General features: G+C 36.1%; 1 protein-coding gene across 2 annotated transcripts in view; it reads left to right on the top strand.

The window, feature by feature from the left end:
- zmat4a (zinc finger, matrin-type 4a) overlaps window positions 1–21,317 on the top strand; it is a 160,182-nt gene that overhangs the window by 46,318 nt on the left and 92,547 nt on the right. For both annotated transcript variants that reach the window (XM_082169806.1, XM_082169805.1), the window contains exons 3-4: window positions 3,041–3,130; window positions 18,627–18,783. In XM_082169806.1, coding sequence (XP_082025932.1) covers window positions 3,041–3,130; window positions 18,627–18,783 — 247 coding nt within the window. The remainder of the gene's footprint in view (window positions 1–3,040; window positions 3,131–18,626; window positions 18,784–21,317) is intronic.

The raw sequence follows: 21,317 nt of genomic DNA, 5'->3' as shown, positions 1-21,317 counted from the left end.
TATATAATATATATTATTTATGTATGTGTATATATGTGTGTGTGTGTATATATATTATGTATATGTGTGTGTGTGTGTGTATATTACCATGAGTATATAATGTGTGTGTGCTTCTTTAGTAAAGAAAACGTTCTTGTTTGCAAACAAGCAGAGATGGTCCAAACTGCATGCAGAACTCTATTCAAGATTAAGGCAGGGTGGAGTTATGAGGTTTGCTTATCAGTTTGAGGAGCCAATGAAGTTACAAGTTTTAGTCGCAAGATCTTTAAAATACTTTTCATTGGTTAAATATTTACAAAACCCACTGACAGACATAAATGGTGACCAATAGTAATGATTTGTGGAGAGAAAAAAATGATAAAGGAGATGGAAGGTTCCTGCCCGAGAGCGACCAATATTTTACATTTTATTAATATATAAAGTAATTATCTTACAGAGTTTTAGCATTAGAGTGAAATAATATTAATATAAAAAATTCTCCCCGTTGTAATCGTGCGAGCATAGACACATTTTTTTTTACTATGCAGTGTAATCACCATGGGAACATCTCAGAGTAAAACTGGGAATTAGATACACCGGTGTTTTGCCAGATGAGAAGATTATCTATGTATCATCTTTTTACTCTTTTAATTCATTTTTAAGCTGTATCATATATCTATTTTAATTTCTTTTATAACTGTTTTAATTTTCCTTGCTTTTATTTTGCGATTATTTTAATTAGTTTCTGTAAAGCACTTTGAATTGCCATAGTGTATGAAATGTGCTATATAAATAAACTTGCCTTGCCTATATTTTTAACTATATTTTAGAAATGTGCATAAACATTACCCCCTATGGTAATGACATAATTCTGTCTTTCTTCTAGCAGTCAAAACTCTACCAAGCTAGCTAGCCATGCAGTAAATCAGTATTGACAAAACCCAGAACAAGTTAAGAACAGTTCGCAGCATGTGCAGGATTTAATGTGTTGTATAAATTGGTATTTTCCTTATGAACCATTTTTCCTTTCAATTACATTGTCAGATTGAAAAATCTACAAGACAAAATTCAACTCAGTGCTCGGTTGCCATCGGGGTTGTTCTAAAATGTGTCTCAGCATAGTGCCTATGTGCCACCGAACAGTCTTTGACTGGCTTTAATTTGTGCGTCCTTATGGCATGCAGATTGGTGTTATTTCTTAAGGTGCTTCTGCTTTTCCCTTGATGAATCCATTTTTAAAAGCCCCCTTGGAAAATGAGAATATTCTCCAAAAACTACACTACTTGTTTAAAAAGGTAAATTAGTGAGTATTAGAAACTGCAGCGTCATCATGTTTGAGGTAAGAAAGATATGATGTTTTAGGTAAAACAGTACTATTCAAGTGAATAAACTTGGATGCGGTGTGTGGAACAGCCCTCAGTATTGATCGGGTCATCTACTCTTTAACTCACTTTTGATATGAAAACATAAAGCAAACCCTGAAGGAGACACGTCTCAGCCAATAGTCCTTTACCAGTGGAGTGTGGGTCCTTTTACAGTAATGAGTCTTGAAAGCTTTCTCTATTTTGCCATTTATTTTCCCCCTGTGCTTACCCATGAGTAGATCTTGATGTTTTCCTCTGGCCAAATGACAGTGAGGTTTGGAACATCATGTGCTTGTTGTGCTTAGAGCTAAATTGTGGCTCTCTACATCTATTGCTATGACAGTTCAACCCCAATCTGAGTTTACTTCACTCTTCGAGACTAGTTTAGTCTACCTCCATCATGTAATAACCTTACCCAAGACTCCCATAAGGACTGGAATCAAAAGTACTTAACAGTATACTTTGTGTCAGATTAGTCCACAAGTGTAATTTCTTCAAATGCAACTCCACTATTTGTTGCCGAGGAGTGTGGCTGTAAAGCAGTTAATCTCAAACTACAACTAGGCCTACTTCTTTTTTTTCTTCTTTTTTTCTTATTCTTCTTCCCAAATATGAGATGGGAAGAATGTTTCTGAGCGAATGCAAAATCATTGTAATGTCAAAATCACATTTTGTAATGTGAATATTATTTATTTTTTCCAAAATCATTTGATAGCTCCTGACTATTAAACACTGACAGGCAAAAGTGTATACAGACAAATTTGCATATTTAGTGTTTGCTGGTGTTATGGGAAACTGAAAGGAAATTATGGATAGAATTGTTGTCGAAGAGGTTGAAGAGAAATATGTATGTTTGTTATTTGCACACTCTCCAGGTGCTGCATCATTCTCAATAATTCTCAATAGTTCCATCTGTCTCTTTCGATCTCTCATGTCTTTTTTCGCATTTACTCTCTTGAGGGGAGAAATAGGAGGACTGGGTTAATAAGATTCTCTCAGGCAATCTTCAAACACAAGGTGACATATCACATTCATCTGATTCGTCAGATCTGTTTCATCCAGGTCCATGTGTCATTTTTTTTTTTTATAAGTCTAAGAAAAGCAGACAGGAAATCTTTTACTTCTTTAAGAGGAAAGGCTTTCAATGCAGATTATTCCAGTGCCATTCTGTCCTTCATTTGCACACTTTGCCTCTTGTTTTTGTGTTGAGGATGAAGTTCAATTACCCTCTTGTCAAACAACATCATTTTCAGGTAAACTGAGCCGTGAATTGATTTGGCCCACTCTCTGAAAGCTGGGCTGTCAAATCCAAGTAATTGATGGGTTTGTGATTTGTGGCTCCACACTCACTTAACGCCAACCACAGTAATTATTTATTGGCCTGTGCATATGATGGGCGCTGCCAATCGCTTCACTCAGTCTGCTCCAGTGCTCTTTTTTTTTTATGGTATTTTTTTTTTTTTACATTTTAGTTTTTCTTCACAATTCATAAATGTTCTAGTCTGTCCAAGGATTGTAAACTCAGATAGGTGAACCATGAAATATAAAAATGTATAAGGATAATAAAAGGCACAGATCTTTCGCTTTGATTCAATACAGCCATCTTATTCTCTTACAATACTGTGATTGCAGAACAATGTGATTGTGTACAAAAAATAATAAACACACATCCTCCCCCCCCCACTCTTCTCTTTCAGAGCCGGAAACATGCAAACAAAGTGCGTCTGTATTACATGTTGCATCCAGTAGATGGGGGATGTCCAGCTAAGAAGCTCAGAACAGATGATGTGAGTATTTTATAGAAATGACACCCCTATTATGTGTTCATAAATGACTGCACTTGCTTTTTTTTATCCCAGCATATATTCACATTATAGCTGTAGTCATACCTCCTGCCCTGAACCATTCTTTGAAAAGATCAGGGTGGTGAACATTTTCTTTTAATGAGCTTTCTAGCCAATGCTCTCCACAGCCAACCTTTTTCACAGTAATGTGCTTCATGAACCCCAGCCATTAAAACACTTCATTTTGTTCACACATCCAAACATTTAATTAAATACTCAAGTTTTCTTGTGTAGTCAAGATGCAAACATCTTTTGAAATCTCTAATACATTTTAATAAATCAGTAATACATTTTAATTACAAAGAAGCACCCTGCATCTGTGGACAGTTTTGCTGTTATTAATGTATCGCATTTCCTGCCATGGAATATATCTGGATATGTCTATATATTTACTCAACATACAGCCAATATTGTAAAATAGCTGGCAACAAAAGTGAGTACACCCTAAGTGAACATGTCAAAACTGTATCCAAATTGTCAATATTTTGTGTGAGGACCATTGTAAATCTAGCATTGCCTTAATCCTCCTGGCCATGAAATTCACCAGAGCTGCACAGGTTGTTGCTGGGACCCTCTTCCACTCCTCCATAATGACATCACAGAGCTCATGTTAGACACATCGCACTTCTCCACCTTCCGCTTGAGGACGCCCCACAGGTGCTCAATAGGGTTCAGGTCTGGAGACATACTTGGCCACACCTTCAGCAAGGCAGTTGTCATCTTGGCGGTGTGTTTGGGGTCGTTATCATGCCGTTCGGACCAGTTTCTGAAGGGAGGGCATCATGATCTGCTTCAGAATGTCACAGTACATGTTGGAATCCATGTTTTCCTCAATGAAGGGCAGCTTCCCAGAACCAGCAGCACCCATGCAGCCCCAGACCATGATGCTACTAACACCATGCTTGACTGTAGGCAAGACACAGTTTTCTTGGTACTCCTCACCAGGGCATCGGCACACATACTGGACACCATCTGAGCCAAACAAGTTTATCTTAGTCTCATCAGACCACAAGACATGGTTCCAGTAATTAATGCTCTTGGACAGGTTGCTTTCAGCAAACTGTTTGTGGGCTTTCTTGTGAGCCAGCTTCAGAAGAGGCTTCCTTCTGGGATGATGGCCATGCAAACCAACTTATTGCAGTGTGCGGTGTATGGTCTGAGCACTGACAAGCTGACCTTCCGCTTCTGCAACCTCTAAAGCAATGGTGGCAGCACTCATGCATCTATTTTTTGAAGCCAGCTTCTGCACCTGACGCACAGCACAAGGACTCAACTTCTTTGATTGACCCTTGCGAGGCCTGTTCTGAGTGGAACCCGTCTTGGGAAACCTCTGTATGAACCTGGCAACTGTACTGTAACTCAGTTTCAGGGTGTTACCAATCTTATAGCCTAGGTTAACTTTGTGGAGAGCAACAATTCTAATTCTCAAATCCTTAGAGATTAGTTTGCCATGAGGTGCCATGTTGAACATCCAGTGGTCAGTATGAGAGAATTGTACTCAAAGCACAAATTTGAACTGCTCTAATACAAGATACAACAATTTGTATGGTCCTGTCAAGCAGACAAAAACATGAACATGAAGAATAGGACATGTGGCTTTGCATGGTTAAACGACGTACAGCTATTATGACTCAGGGTGTACTCACTTTTGTTGCCAGCTATTTTGACAATAATGGCTATATGTTGAGTTATTTTCAGAGGAAAGGACATATATACTGCTATACAAGCAGCACATTGACTATCAAATATATCCAAGTTTCATTTCTATAGTATTGTCACTTGAGTAGATGTATTAAAATGTGAGGGGTGTACTCACTTTTGTGAGATACTATAGGCATTGTTCATGTAGGACATGTTCTTTCATTTAAAAACAGCAAGATGGAGCACAACTGAATAAAAATGAGCCATTGACATCTCACAACCAATTAAAAAAAAAGAACAACTTAAAAAGAAAACCAAAAGTTATTTTTATTTTCATGTGTATTTTTATAGCTGGGAATATTTGATTGTGTTTATGAGTGAAATCATAGCCAGTTTCCCTAAAATCAAGTGTATTTGCAGAGATTATAGGAGAGCTCTGGCAACCCTGCACTACAGTTTGGTTGTCTGTGAGTTCTTATAGTGACTGGTGGTGCCCTGTTTATGTATGAATATAGTGGTGTGGTGACTCAAGAGTTGTAGCACGTCAGTCCATCTTATCATAAGGAGACAACAGCTTGACAAGTGTGAAATATGTTTTGATCCATCTGGTTTTGTGTTGCATTGTCACTGAGTTAAAAGGTGTTGCTGCGTTTAAGCTTGGGTTTGTAGATTTTGAATGAAGGCAAGTTAAATTCAAGAAACGAATAAACAAGAAAGTTTCATTCAAGTCTAACTAAACTCTCAACTTCAGCCATCCTCTGAGATGAGTCTCGCTGAGATGATAGTCATTCTACAGTTCTTCTCTCAGTAGGATAAAGCAAGCTTCTGCTTTATTGCAGTGTTATAGGGCTATTCACACAACACGAGGGGTTCACAAGCATAAGGTTGTTTGAATGTTGCTGGGATCAGCCTTTTTGCATTCTCTGATGTGCAGAGAATGTATATAATGCCTGTGGTTTTTGCAGATGTTATGTCATTTAGACTGCCTCCAAACAGACCAACAAAGCTCTCACCACAGGAGGCCAAATGCACATCTAAATGTTTATGTGGGAGTCAGAGATTGCAAATTCTTAGCCATCGGTTATGGGATGCAGTTAGAATTAAATGATATTGAACGCTGTATACTGTATGTTTCATTGATATTCCATATGGTCACAGTAATTGAATGCATCATTAGACAAGGCATTGAGGTGAGGACACTGGAAGAGAACTGCACTTATTCGCAGCAGTAATGAAGGTGATTAGTATTTGATTATCGTGTTGGGAACATCCACCTTCAATGGCCAGATTTCAAAAGACCATGTGCTGCTTTTTCGACTGAACTTTAACACTTAGTTTGTATCAGATCGATAGTAACAACGAACATACATTCAAATAGTCATCGATCTCCATGTCGTGTCAATAGGCTGCAGACAAACTAGACTTTGTGCAAGTTGGACAGCACATTTTAATGAGCCATTACTCACTGAAGCTGATGTTAATGAAGTAGAAATACGGACATGTCTTGTCAATGAATACAAATCATAGGCCAAAATCTAGCATTTTTTTCTGAAAACTTTTCTGGCAGTGAAAAAAAAAGAAAAAGAAAGAGTACATTTACGAGACCAAGTTAGGGTGTTTTCAGACCTGTAGATTACATTTTAAGATGAAGAGGTGTTGAACTGTGATAATTAATGTGCTCACCCACAGAATTAGACATTGCTGCTTTTTACGTAATGCATTTTACATTACAAATTATGATATAGCTTGGTTTGTTGGTTCATTAGGTTGGATTGCGCTCCAGAGGTTGTTTTTAATCAGAGCAAGACAATCTCCTTCAGCTGATCTTGTACATAATATTTTGCTGTGAATCCGAGCATGATTGCCTCATTTATATATGCCCAAACAAAACCGAGCTAAGAAAGAAAATCTGCCAGGTTACAAAATAATCACTCCAAATGAGCAAGGTGTGAAAACCTTTCAGGGTTGTTTTCAAACAATCATATGACTCCAGAAGACTTGGAATATGCTGTAGCATGTGAATATAAACCACTTTTATGATACTTTTACAATATATATATTTATTTGTGGGGAGAGTGAACTGTTAAATTAAGTCTTAGTTTGAGTTAATTAATTTACCCTAAACTTTCACATTTTTCCCACTTAAATATTGAGTTAATCCTCTTACGCTCTCTTATCACTTATCAGTTAATGTACTTCTGAAAATCAATATAAAAAAATGGCAAGATGTGGAATTTTTTGTGATTACCTTTTCGCTGTCATTAACCTAAAAACGTGAAAACTCAGGAGTCAGAAGGCATTCAGTCAAAATCAGCACTTTTCACAGTGGGACTGAGGGAGTAGAGTTGAACAGAGAGCAATTATTTTTCCACCACATTGCCCTTTCTGATATTTATAGATCAATGAACTTTACAAGGCTACTGTTGTGTGTATGCTGCTCTCAGATATTGTTGTAATGTTTCTGAGACTGCAGCAAAGAAAAAGAAAAAAAAATCTGAGTTTTACTTGTTTGGAAAAAGCTTAGATCTAATGATTTTCTTGATCTCATTAATCACTTTTTTCTTGATCTCATCAATCACCCCAAGCCATTCTTAAAAAAACACGCAAGAACTTTTCAACAGTTTAAATGTTGTGTAATGTTGAAATGTCAATACTTAACTAACTTAATTTAATTATAATGTCAACCTGTCCAACTGTACCTGTCAGTCAGTGCTACACACAAAGTGCTGCCTGCATTTGCATTTGCATTAGGTTTCTTTTTTTTCCCCAGAAAAAAGAAAGCTCTTTTCTCAGAGCGTAGGATTGTGTATGAGTAAACTGGCCCTTGACCAGTGTGTAGAAGCAAAATCCACCTGCATTAAAAGTCATTGAGCAGCCAAGGTCTAACAAGCTGTCCTTTGCTCTCTCAACGCCTAATAAAGCGGCAGCAGATCGTACAGGAGATCACTGACCACATCCATCTGCTTAACACAAATCAGCTGTCGGCAGCAGCTACTAATAGCTACATGGTCCCCTAAGGACACTCTAAAAATCTCTCCCCAAGTCTCTAGCGCTGTAACTCTATGCAGGGGCTGTGGTGGAGGATACAATTAGCAGCCTGGGACAACTTCTGCACTGATCGAATAGCCCATTGGATACTTACTCCTATTTAATTAGCGGTGATTTAAATCAACCCCTGCTGGGGCTCCAGTTTCCATGGGAGAGGAGGCAGGCGGAGAGCGTGTGGAGGACCAGAAAGAAAGTAGAGAGTAGAAATTGAGCTGGAACTCGAGCCTCGATCTACAGCTTTTGTTCTAGTCTTGGTTTCACTCAGTTAAAGACAGATCAGTGACTGTGTGTGGAATGTCCGGACAACATGAGACTGATATAGCAGTTTAGTGTCCTATTTACATTTACCTTTGAGTTTACGTTTCATTCGAATGCTGTCTGTGTGTTAGCAGAACTAATTTAATAAATGGCCAATCAGGGTTCCACTTGCATCAATAATCACAATGTGTATTTTAAAGGTATAGAAACAAAACAAAACACTGATTGTTTTTTTTCTTGCAGGAAATGACTTAATGGGGTGTGTGCACAGATAAAGCATAAACTTGGCTTTGTTTAGACCTGCTCTTCTGCTGCATTCATACATTTATATTTGTAGTAAATTATGTAAAGTCAGTATTATCATTTCTGATCAGTGTTATTTTAGTATTATCTATATACTATAATTTATTAATGTTTTGAGTTATCTTTAGTTGTGGATTTTCAGTTTTCATTTCATTTTAGTTTTGATTGTTTTAGTAATTTTGTGATGTGCTTTTGTCATTTTTATTAATTGTAATTAACATTTCTGTTTAGCTTTAATTTAATGTAATTGTAATACTTCAAATTAAAGGTATTTGCCTGGGGATAATGTCTAATTTTCATTTAAGTTTGCATCTAATATTTTATATTTAATTAAAAAATATATATATTTGTAATAGTTTTAGTTAACAATAACAACACGCTTTGATTTGACTCACTTGTCATATAGTTTTAGTAGTTTTGTTGACAATCCAGCCAAGCTATTTCGTAATTCTGTTTTCTGTTCGATAGATGCTTTGACAGATGCTTTGCCAAAGCAGCGGCGCAAAATACAATGTTGAGTTTTTTTTTTTTTTAGGTTTGTTTAGGTTTACAACTGTTGTGGGACAGATTAAAATATTGCAAGTCATCATTGTAATTAAATCCGAAGTAGACATTTGATATAATCAATCAATTCAAATTGATTAATTATTTCAAATTGATTAATTATAAAGCAGGAATTTGTAAAGGCTATTTTTCACCTATATGTACTTGAAGTCTTCGACGCAGACAGAGACAGAGTTTTAATCTTTGGTTTGCATAAATTGCATACAAAAGTGTAACCTTTACTAGTCGATTTATGTGTAATAACAACTCACTTCTATATGTCCATCAGACAATCTTTTCTCAGTCAAGTGTAATGCCGTGAGATGCGTGATATATCAACAGATGGCGGTAATGCACATTTAGTTTGTGATCTAATAAGATGACGATGTTGCGCTGCTTCAGTGCATTGCAGGTTTGGCCAACCGGAATGTAGCTTTTGGTTGCGCTACACTGCTACTTGCTGGAAAAAGTAGTTAGCTATTTGAAAAGCTACACTGTTTTAAAAGCAATTGAGCTACTAAAAAAAAAAGTAGTTAAGTTAGTAGCGTCGCTACTTGTACTAACACTGGTAAATTTTCCATCAGTTTTCTAGGCTCTTGGTATAGTATTTAAACTTTAACTGGTCAAAGATGTTGATGTCCGGGACACAGGTTTGAACCTAAACCTTAAGGGATAAATTTGTAAGAACTAAATATATTTGTGATGGCTTTATACAGTGATTTTAAGTATCTGTTGGAACCTGACTGATGCGATGTGAACTGACAGCACTGTGCTTGTCATGGTTGGCATGGCATCTTGTTCTCATGGAGACCAGACTGAGTCATGGGATCTCTGACCTTTTTTTGTGTTCTGTCTGAAATTGAACATGTAGTAAACAATAAGAAATGTAAGTGAATAATCATTGTGAATATTCCTGCTCCAGTTAAAAGCACATTGTTCTTGTGACATTGGTTTTGAGGATTCTGATACCATGAAGGAATAGCAATGCTTCACAACTGTATATCGTGTAAACAGAATTAAACCTCAAAAGGTTTTTACACTAAAGCAATCTCCGCAAAGCCCCCAGAGCACTTTCACCAGCAACTACTGCCTGCGAGCCTCAGACAGTGTACACTGCTGAACTGAGGTCTTTCATTGTTCATCATTTTTTTTCTCTTAGAGGCGCACAGGCCTCAGTATCAGATCTAAAACCTACAAATAAAAATGAATAAAAACAGAAAAAATAGCATAGAATGTAGCTTTTGAAAGAACGGTGTGAAGGGTAAAAGTATTTTTGCATTTTGTTTGGAGGTATATTGTTGCTCTTATGGTGGTACTATTTATATTTAAGATATGATGCAATGTGTATTTTGTCATGAATTTTTTTACATTGTTACCAATACATCATTGCCCTTGTGGCAGTGTATATACAATATATATATGTATATGTCATAATATATAATATATAACAGTATATATAAAATTGGCTGAATATATTACTGCCACAAAATTTTTTTATTAAAATGAACAACCGTACATAACAAATATTACATACACATAAATGAAACTGCCACAATTTGTAACTGCAGTTTTATATTCAGCCAATTTTATATATACTGTTTATGCCATTTTTGTACATACAAATATAAAGTAACTCCTAGTTTGTATCTTTAGTTTATATTTGTGTATATGAAGAGGTCAGATGCAAAAGCTTCTAAGTGCCATCTGAAATTTTCTTATAGAATGATCATTTTTATAAAGCTTGTATATTTAGGTTAAGTGATTTCACTTAAATGACAATTAATAGGTAATTTGCATTGCAATTTAAGTGAAATTATTGAACTTACTGTAAATATACGAGCCTGATAAAAATGATAATTTTAGAAGAAAATTTCAGATGGCACTTAGAGGCTTTTGCATCTGAACTCTTATACATACAGGATCCTTTCCTTCAGGGACTCACTGATCCTCTGTGTACATTGTCATATCTCCTTCTCTCTTCTTGGTATTTGGACAGCTATTACAAATTCAGCATCTTTTTCCCCAGAGGCTGGTTCTGCTGTTCCAATCAGATGGTTATCAACTTCCTGATTATTCCATCAAAGCCCTGATGAACCCTGTCAGACTCTTAACAGTTCTGTCTCTGCTTAGTTGGGCAATAGGCAGTCATTTGTCACTTTGAATTGACTTTATACAATACTTTAGAGATATGCAAAATGCAGGCCTATTTCACAAATTAAGTACTAAAATATGAAACAAACTGATTTCAGCTTTCAAACTCTAAACTCAGTTTGAGTTATATGATCTCAATATGATCCTTGACACAGTAAGTTGGACATGTTGCAGCATGTGGGCAACCGCAAAATGAACATAATGGAAAGTGTTTACCAAGATCTGCACAGGGTGTATATGACTTTCTTCTTTCAGACAAATACAATCGGAGATATATATATATATATATATATATATATATATATATATATATATATATATATAATGTCCTGGCTCTTCCAGGTTTTATAATGGAAGTGAATGGAGGATGATATTTTGAAGCCCAAAAAAAGTGTATCCATCCATCTAAAAAAAAAAGTAATCCATTCGGCTCCATGGGGTTTAATAAAGGCCTTCTGAAGCGAAGCGATGCGTTTGTGTAAGAAAAATATCCATATTTATAACTTTATCAATTAAAATAACTAGCTTCTGGCAGATGACCTACACAAGTCGACTAACGCCAGAAGAGTAACACTTGATGAAATATGACGTAGGATGTAGGAGTAGCGAAAGCTTTGACACCTTTTGCGGTTCAAACAAATAGGGCTGGGCAACAAACTCAAGCTCCTCTGACATTTCTCTTAAAAAAAATCTAATTTTAGACTTCTAATTCATGGAGTACTTTTATGAAGGATATCGGGTGCACTTTTTTGGCCTACAAAATCATATCCTCCATTCACTGCCATTATAAAGCTTGGTAGAGCCAGGACATTTTTTAATTTAACTAAGTCATATACACCTACAACAATTACATGATTCATAAGTTATAACCATATGTTTTTACATTGCTTTAACTCATCAAAATAAGTTAAGCAATTTTACAGGCAAACTTGTTCTGTATTTCATGTACTGGTCCCACTCTCATTTTCGTTTTACTCTCCCTCCTTTATTTTCTGTCTCCTCTCAGCTGTCTCTATCATTAGCTAAAACCCAAAATGGAATAATGCTCTAAACTGAGTAGAGTTGGCGAAGGTTATTCATGGGAAAAGATTAGCATCGCTGAAGCTGATGATTGTTGAATGCAAAGAAGCTTAATTGTTGTGTGTAAATGGGCTGCATTAGAAAACAAGCATTCACCAAGTATTAATCTTGAGTAGGAAAATAATTATAGAGAGCGTTCTGTGTACCCAGGTCATAGTTGCATTTCTTTGACATACATTGTTTGTTTATTTTCAGTTAGTGATGTGTGTAATATAAAATATTCTCTCCTTTCCCACTGAAATATGTAGGGACAACAATAAGTAAGGCATCTGCTTGTTGCTTCCTCTGTGTGCTCTGCTGATGAATTAGCCCAGTTTTGTCTGAACAATGGTGAATATAGTGGCATTAAAAAATACACATTATACCTTAAATCTTTAACATTGAGATTTTGCAGTGTAAAAAAAGTTAACTTTTACTTTCTTTGCTAATGACATAGCAAGTTTACAGAATTTTACAAATCTACAAAAAATTCACAAAGAAGGGAAAGTAGCGTGGCATGGAGTTTATAACAGTCTTTATAACAGTCTCCTTTTATACTCTGATTGTTTTCAGCAATTGAAGTTGTAATAATATTGTTATTATAGTAAAGCTCTGTGGAAGACACACTGTTTTGTGTTGACAGAAAAATGAATTTGCTGCTTTCAGATAAAAAAAAGATTATTTTATTTTTATTGCATGAATGAAAAAGACACATCCGTTTTGCTGGGGAGCAATGCATCTTTCTTAGTGACAGGCTGTGAATTGCTGTGTAGACGTATATTCACATGTGTAATTATCTTCAGCTTTGCACATGGCTTTAGAATAAGTGAGCCGCACATATCTGACAAATCACATTGGAGATTAAATCAGGAGGGATAAAGCTGAGTCAGGGGTTTTGTGTTGCATTTCAGGGCTTGAATTTCGGCGCGGGTATTGCGCATAATTTTAATCATTCCCGCAGTTCTCCCACTTATAATGCGGGAAATTCCCGCAAACATTGATTCACTTTAGCATGTAGGTTGTATTAGTAAATTAATCCACACAGATTATAAAATCAAATTTTAAAACTGTCTGCGAGACGCAAACAAACAGCGTGATTGATTCAGCGGTGCCGTGTCTTCTATCTCTCGTCTCTCAAAATGGGTTGCACAAGGCAATCGTTAAACGCGCTGCAGGCGGCGATAACACTCTCGCGTTTCGGGAGTCGGGATAGACGGATTGTCACTTGCATAATCGGGCCAGCATTGCATCATGAGTAACTAAAGTTTACCATTTGCACGTCTTTTTAAGTCTTAACGTTACCAGTTTAAGCATTCACGCGATTTTAAACTATTCGGTAGGCTACTTGCCATCTCTTGTCTGAGAGATGTTTTTTTCTCTCTGCACACATACATAGAGTAAAGCCGCCTCACAAACAGCTCGCGGGTAACAAAAGTTATTTTTCGTGGATTATATCGCTTTAACAGTCAAAAACATGCGAAAATGATGTCAATTTCGGTCTTGGTGAGTATCCTCTAAACACAGTCGGCTATGTCTTAAATAAGCATAAATCGCACGTGACCGTATAATAACAGGATCCGTGCACTAGCTCTTAAAGTGACAGCAGCCATATGTGTCTGTCATTAATTTGATTGTCAAAACAACAAAACAGCTTTCATTTTAAGTAATCAGGATTAATAGGCTATGTATTTAATTTAGTTAGGACTAAAATACCACCCAGTGTTATTTTTCATTTGATTACTTTATTCAGTCTCTGTAGTATTTCTGAATACTAGTGTTAGACCTAAGCAAAAACTTTTCTCTTTATTTCTCTTTATTGGGATCTCTATTCTATTGTATTTATTTGTGCTACTTTTTTCAATTTAATTCAAAGATTGAGGAATCAAGCTTCCTTGTGTTGTGTAAATTCTTAAGAACAAAATTACCCCATTGTAAAAATGCAATGAGTGAGCATACATTTAGGCGAGATACATGTAATAAAAAAAAAAAAAAGTCTAAACTCCCCCCTCAAATAAAAAAAATTCCCCCCCATAAGAATCACCTAAGGGGGGATTTCCCCCCCATTTTCCAAAACGAAATTCAGGCCCTGCATTTTCTTATAGAAGATTCCTGGATGTCATTTTTCTGTGCAACATATATTGTTCATGCACATACATTTTTGTGAATTTTTGCCTTTGACTCTGGATTTGATGCTTGGATATAAGCATTTATTTTTCTTTCATCTTAAAGTCAGAATAATTTTTTAACCCTTAAACGCATACCTCTGATTTTAAGTGACCCGGGACGTCATTCATTACCCTCACGCTTATTCTTTTTTTAAAGTTAGACATCAACCACCTTTAGTATTCTTCAATCAATTCATTATAAACAATATGACAATTATAAAAGAATGCCTGTTTCCCATTTATTTATTTTTGTAAAAATGTGTATAATGTCGCTAATGACCTGAGGTGTGTAACAGTGTAAGTATATATTTTTTCTGCTCAACAATAATTGAATCTTTAATGACTGAATAAGTCCAATTCACCTTTATTCAACAAGGTGGCCAAAGGGTTAACATGAGACAGTTTGCTTTCATAATTTGATGTATTTCCAAGTGAAACAGAACAGCCAACATGAAAATATGTAGTACAAGACTTGATTTAATCCGGGTTGATTGGTCGTCACACCAGAATGCCTTCAATGCCAAAGTTTCTTCAAAAGATGAAAATGTAAAAAAATGTTTGATTGTTTGTTAATAAAACCAGGCATAGGCTTTAAGAAAGTATCTTGACGCATGAATTTGGTGGACCATCTTTCCACTTGTTAACATTAACCTTTTTAAAATTAAAATAAATGTGCTTAAGTAAAAGTCACTTTCATAAAGTCTTCATTTAGCAGTTTTTTATTGCATGTTATAGGTGAAGTGATTTTTGAAGATTGCTGTTGAAATTGGATCGGACCAAACACCACAACACACTTGTAGTCTATCAGCAGTAGGGGGTGTATCCACTCATGATGGGGGAGGAGAGAGAGTGAGCAAGAGGGAGATTTTAAGGAGGACTGTAGAAAGAGAGACGGCTGAGAGACATTACAAAAGAGAAAAGGTCAGAGGAATATCACCGGGAAAAAAAGGGTTATGATCGGGCAAGAGCTTTTAGGACCCGCATTAATATTAGAAAAGCTTTCCAGCGCTGGAGAGACCAAAGTGGGAAGGCTTAAAAACAGAGGTGTTGTTGTTTCTGCTCCATACATAAATAATATTGGTTTTGAGTGTCATTGTTTGTCTGGAGCTTGTGTGCTGCTGGCGACTAACATTGAACTCTTGCTTTTGTATACTCTTGTGTACTGTATGTTAATTTTTTGCAAACGATTATTTTGCATCGCTTCTGCTATGATAAAGAGACATCCACTCTTGTATTGTGTATTCATGCATTTTAGGGGCGGAGCAATGAAGGGTGTTTGTTTGGGTTCATTTCAAATATCAACAGTGTTCAACAATGTTTCTCAGAAATCACTTACTGCACCTTTAATTTGAGCTTAAATTCAAACTTAATATTTTTGCAATATCTAAAATTGTTTTAGCAATTAAAATGCTCTTAACCAATGCAAATTTGCTTTGCAAGGGTAATTTGCACCATTGTGCGTATCAAATACACTTTCAGAAGGTCTAAAACAATCATACACAGTAAATTAACAATTAAACTACAGTACTTTGAGCCAATGCAAATTTGCAACATGGTGACTTTCCAACACCTTTGCAGATGACAGTCATTAACACCCGTATTCTTTATCAAATTTGCATTTAATGGAAAGTCATTATGTTTTGATTTTGCTAATGATTTCATTTTTGCTGTATTATATTGTGAATGTCGCTGTAACACAAAGACTGAATGCACTGTACGAGGACTCGTGTGGGAGATTCTGCTTTTCAGAGCAGCTGAGGTATATATGGATAAATGGATAAGCTGAATGTACAGCGCACATAGTGGAGCACAGAGCAAGGTCATTTGGAGAAGTGCTGATTTTGTGTGTGCTGTCTGTTCAGCTCCCTCCATTAGCACTTAGGGTGCTTGGCTTCCATGATACTTACAAACAAAGAAGACAATGATTTTCTACAGACCAGTCTCGAGTCTAAGTGCATAGTTCCCTGCTACACAGTGTGCAAAAGCAGTATATTAAATGAAGTAAACAATACGGAATTCAGAGGCAAAATTTAGTAGTAGCTACATCTACATTAGAATGGAGAAAAATAGCTTCAAACTTTTTTTATTGATGATAAGCCTGTGAGCCTGAAGTGAAAGTGCTATAGGAACCAAGGAAGTTGTTCCTTATGGTTAAATTATTTTCATGATGGTTTTTAATATGTCATAAGTCAAAGAATATTCTTTGGACAACACCAACATTGCAGATGTAGTATGTTTTGTAATGTGTGTCCAGTATACTATCTGCATGCGTAGAGAAAATACTTCTGACCTTCTTCCTGTCTCACTCTCTTTTCTAGTACTTCAGATTGTCATGCACACAGTTCTAAATGCAGTCTATTCATCTCTGCAATTTAGGAAGATGTGTTTCCTGCTCAGACAGAGCGAGTTTGTGTGTTTTCATGCTTGTGTAAAAATGCCTCCAGGCACAACCTAAGACTGTTTTCACTACACTTGTGTCACACCAGTTTACCCTTCCTATAGTCCAAGGCTCTGTGGCAATGGAACAAAATTGCTGGAAAATTTATGTAAATTAGTTTCTTGTTTTATTCATAGAGCTGGAAACTGAGCTGTAGGGCAACCATTGTTTTTGATTACCATCAATATAAAGTCTCTCCCTGTAATTACAGTTAACAGCTACAACGCCTGTAAGGAACATCCAACAAGGCCAAAGACTAACAAAGTTCACAGTAGAAGCTTTACAAAATTACAATGTTTTAGGGAAAGGAAGAGAAGAGTAGACCTTTGAGTTGGCATGACAAACAAAAAAAGAAAGACATCGCATCAGGTTTGGTGTCTTAATTCTGTTCTTGGGATGTTGGAGCCATTCCAGTAGGTTTATCCAAGGTACTAGTTGGTATATCTGTCAAGGGTGGAGGGCATAAGTTAATTTGTAAAGTGATTAGGGATGCACAGTATATGGATAGCGTATCGGTTATCATCTGATAATATAAATGTGTATAATTAAGATTTCTTTTAGTTTTTTTCCCATTTGAAAGAAGTCTCTTATGCTTACCAAGGCTGCACTTATTTCATCACAAATACGTCTAAACAGTAATATTGTGATATATTATTAAAATTTGAATATTTTTTAAAATGTAATTTATTCATGTGATGGCAAAGTGGAACTTTCAGCAGCCATTACTCCAGTCTTCAGTGTCCTTATTCTCCAGAAATCACTCTTATTTGGTGATCTATTTATTATTGGTGCTCAGTTATTAATATTGGTTTTGCAGCTTGATATTTGTGTGGGACCTGTGATACTTTTTTTTTTTTTTTCAGGATTTTTGATGAATAGAAAGTTCAAAAGAACAGCATTTATTTGAAATAGAAATCTTTTGTAACATTTATAAATTTCTTTACTGTCACTTTTAAACAATTTAATGCAATTAAAATGCTTGATGATGATGATACTACTACTACTACTACTACTACTACTACTAATATTAATTATTATTATTATTATTATTATTATTATTATTTTAAAACCTACTTACCCCAAAATTTTAAATAGTAGTGTATTATTTAAATTTAATCAAAGCTGAATTTTCAGCAGTCATTGCTGTGATCATTGTATGCTGATTTGGTGCTCAAGAAACATTTATTCTTCTTATATTAGTGTCATCTTTAACCAATCTCAAAATGAGTATCCATTTTTCATACTGTACTTTATTATGTTGGGATGCCTTGTTTATTTTTTTTATAGAGAAAATCGTACAGAGGTTTAATATCTACCATATTTAGTTGCTGGCTTTTTGGTATAGGCCAGAAGTCATGCATCCCTAAAAGTGAATTCTATTGGATCTCCAGCCCAAACATATACTTATGAATGTACCGCTGAGAAAATGAACTCAGTCATGAAATGGCTTCACAGATTTCACATCTTCTATTTGGTATAAAATGTGTAATAGATCGTACTGAAGTCAGTGGGTGAGATCTTCAAATTCTACCTGTGATGGTTCAATCAAACTGGCCCTATTACTGTAAAATCACCTCCATTTGCATCCTACCAGGAACCACATAAGCAATCCCAAAGTAGCCGAGACCTTTTCTCCCCTCCTGCTTTCATTCTTCACTTTGTTATATTTGCAGCACATTTACCCTCAAGTGTTCCTGGGGGGTTTGACCTCCGAGGTTAGAAGAAAAAAGTGCTGTGAGAAAAAATGTTCTAGGTTCTTGCTTTCCTCTTTCAACCCCATGCCCTTGCTCTTTCTGACCTTCTGACCGTTATAAATGTGTCTGATGTGTTGCAGGGCAGTGAGGAGGGAGATGTGGATAAGAACAAGTGCTGTACGCTGTGTAACATGTCCTTTACTTCAGCTGTGGTAGCGCAGTCTCATTACCAAGGCAAGATCCATGCTAAAAGGCTCAAACTTCTGCTGGGCGAACAGCCTGCCATAACAGCCAAAGGTAAGCGTAGCGCACTCACACACACATAGCACTAAAAAGTTCTCTGGGAGGGTGCTTATATATGATGAAGAGATCAATCGGAGAAGACTGTGTGTTGCTGGAGGATCAGGGCAGGCGTTTGAAAGAGCCGGACACTCTCAGCCTTGCACTGCTCATCAGTGCTCACCGCCTACTTGCCTACAGGGGTAATTGACCTAAAAATAAGGAGGAAGAAGGTCTATATGTCTGTCTGCGGCTTTATAAAAGGAGCTTTATGGAAGCAGCCAACTGAAAGCAGTGTGTTTGAGGAATAGTCGTCACACTGTCTGCATATTTGTGTTTATGTCTGTGTTCATTCTTGCATTATGCTTCTATCATGCAGTGCTTTGCTGTGCATGTTAGGTTTCTGACCCGTTTACAGCACAATAGCGGTGTGAGATTGTGTCGAGAATGAGCAGGAAACACTCGGGGATCAGTGGGCTCTCAGAAATCATCTGCCTGTAGGAGGACACACAAAGGAAATACAGTACAGTAGAGAGAAGCTTCGTGTGTCATTTTGATTTCAGCCATTGGAGAGAGAGACTACTCTGGCTCTCAGTTCTGTTCAGCATCCATTACTCACCAGCTTTCCTACTGGCTGTGCCGCCAAATGCCCAATGTGTCTATTAATTGCACTCTTCAATGGACAGCTGCGCCACATATGGCATAGTTAGGAGGCTTACCACATCACATCCAGTGTTTAGGATCAATTACACAATTCTAACGCTTGAGATACACTCTGTGTATCAAACTGATGTAATCTAATGGGCGTACAAGGCAGACTGGTGGATGAAAATCACTGTGGGGTACTTGATTCTGATTGGTCCATGTTGTTGTCCATAGCAACACAACATAACTGACCATTATCTGGGAAAACTTTGCACTGAATAAAAACTGACAGGTTGATCAGGACTCCCGTGGTCTCAGAAATGTCATGCCCATTTATTGGGTGTGCAGTTAGTGGAATAATTATTATTATTATTTAGGGGTATTTTTATTATTACATTTATTTTAATTATTTTAATCATTATAATAAAATACATTTAAATAAAAACTAATTATTATTATTATGATTTAATTATAAGTGTATAATAATTGTAATAATAATTTTAAATTGTATTCAAAATAAACCCATTGACCTGATCACCCCCGAATGGGATCATTTAGCAATAATGACAGACTGATTGTATTTTTATCCTTTACTTATCAACCCTAATTATGTTTTAATAGTCTTGTGTGCCATGTTAATTTAAAATTCAGTGGTTCAGTTTTTTCAGTCTGATTTTGAATACAAGGCTATGTAGCATGTCTGGCTTAAAATGAATTGCTACTGTAGTCTTGATTTTTTTTTTTTTTTTTTTTTGCTCTCTCTCTCTGCTTGTTCCTCCCATGTTTCCTGTCACTGACTGATGCCATCATTAGCTGTGCCATCTGCGTCTGATGGCTCGAGACAGACGAGGCTTGTGTCCCACTCTGAGGGGATTGAGGCAGACCATCAATCCCTCTGACATGTGGCATACTGAGACAGACGAGCTCAGGCCCAGCTTAACTGAGCAGAGAGGAGTTCTCTTTAAACTCAGTAAGCTTTTCAGTGCCCTGACAATCTGGGGACAAACTGTAAACATGTTGCAGTGTCTCCTCAAAATTTGTTCACAGTAGCCAAAAAGTGTTTTTGAGAGAAAGACATTAGGTAGGTGATGTTTGAATGTGTGGTTTATTGATTTTTAGATTAGAAATGTTGTCAAGAACTACCTCAAAGTCTGTTCCTGGTCAATGACAAATGATGATGTCTTGAAAATGATTTTATTTTAATTTTATCTAGCTCGAAACACAAGTGTGACATTCTTAGAAATGTAATCTTTGTATTCGTGTTGTTTTAATTTATGAAAAATGTTTAGATCATTTTCAATTTTGTTTTAATTACTCAAAAAAAATGAGTAATATAACTGTCAAGCATAAAGACATACAATATTTTCTATTAACCTCGAGTACACATCTTAATCATTACATTTCAGAAAGTCTTCAAACCTATTTTTCAAATGAAATTATTACTCATTTTATCTGAACTAACATGACCTTTTTATAAAAAGCCAAAGTATGCCAAAGGTTTTTTATGTTTTTTTTATGTTGTTTTTTTATCTTTTAAAATCACAATCTCTGGTCACCACTTTGACATTGAGACTTGGCAACATAATTTTAGAAATTAAAAACTTCATGTTCGTCATAGATGTGTATTCAAGTCATTGTCTTTATCAATTACATTTTAATGTATTTTTGAATAATTGAATGGATAAAAAAAAAATTTAATTGCACACAATTAATTAATGCTTAATGAAGATACTTTTATGAAGTAAACATGTATTGTGTGATTGGCTTAGATCTCAGTGGCTCTTCCACAGTATTGAAATAAAACCAGGCCGTTCACAGGCAACCCTTATTGATTTCTGCATAACAGAAAGTGACGCGGCTGAGTGAAGCCACTGACCCTGAGCCAAGCTCATCTCCTGGGAAACACT

This window comes from Leuciscus leuciscus (assembly GCF_965113295.1).
Source record: "Leuciscus leuciscus genome assembly, chromosome: 5".
Lineage (NCBI taxonomy): Eukaryota > Metazoa > Chordata > Actinopteri > Cypriniformes > Leuciscidae > Leuciscus > Leuciscus leuciscus.
Note: the sequence above shows the minus strand (reverse complement) of the source record. Positions and strands in the feature narration are given on the sequence as shown.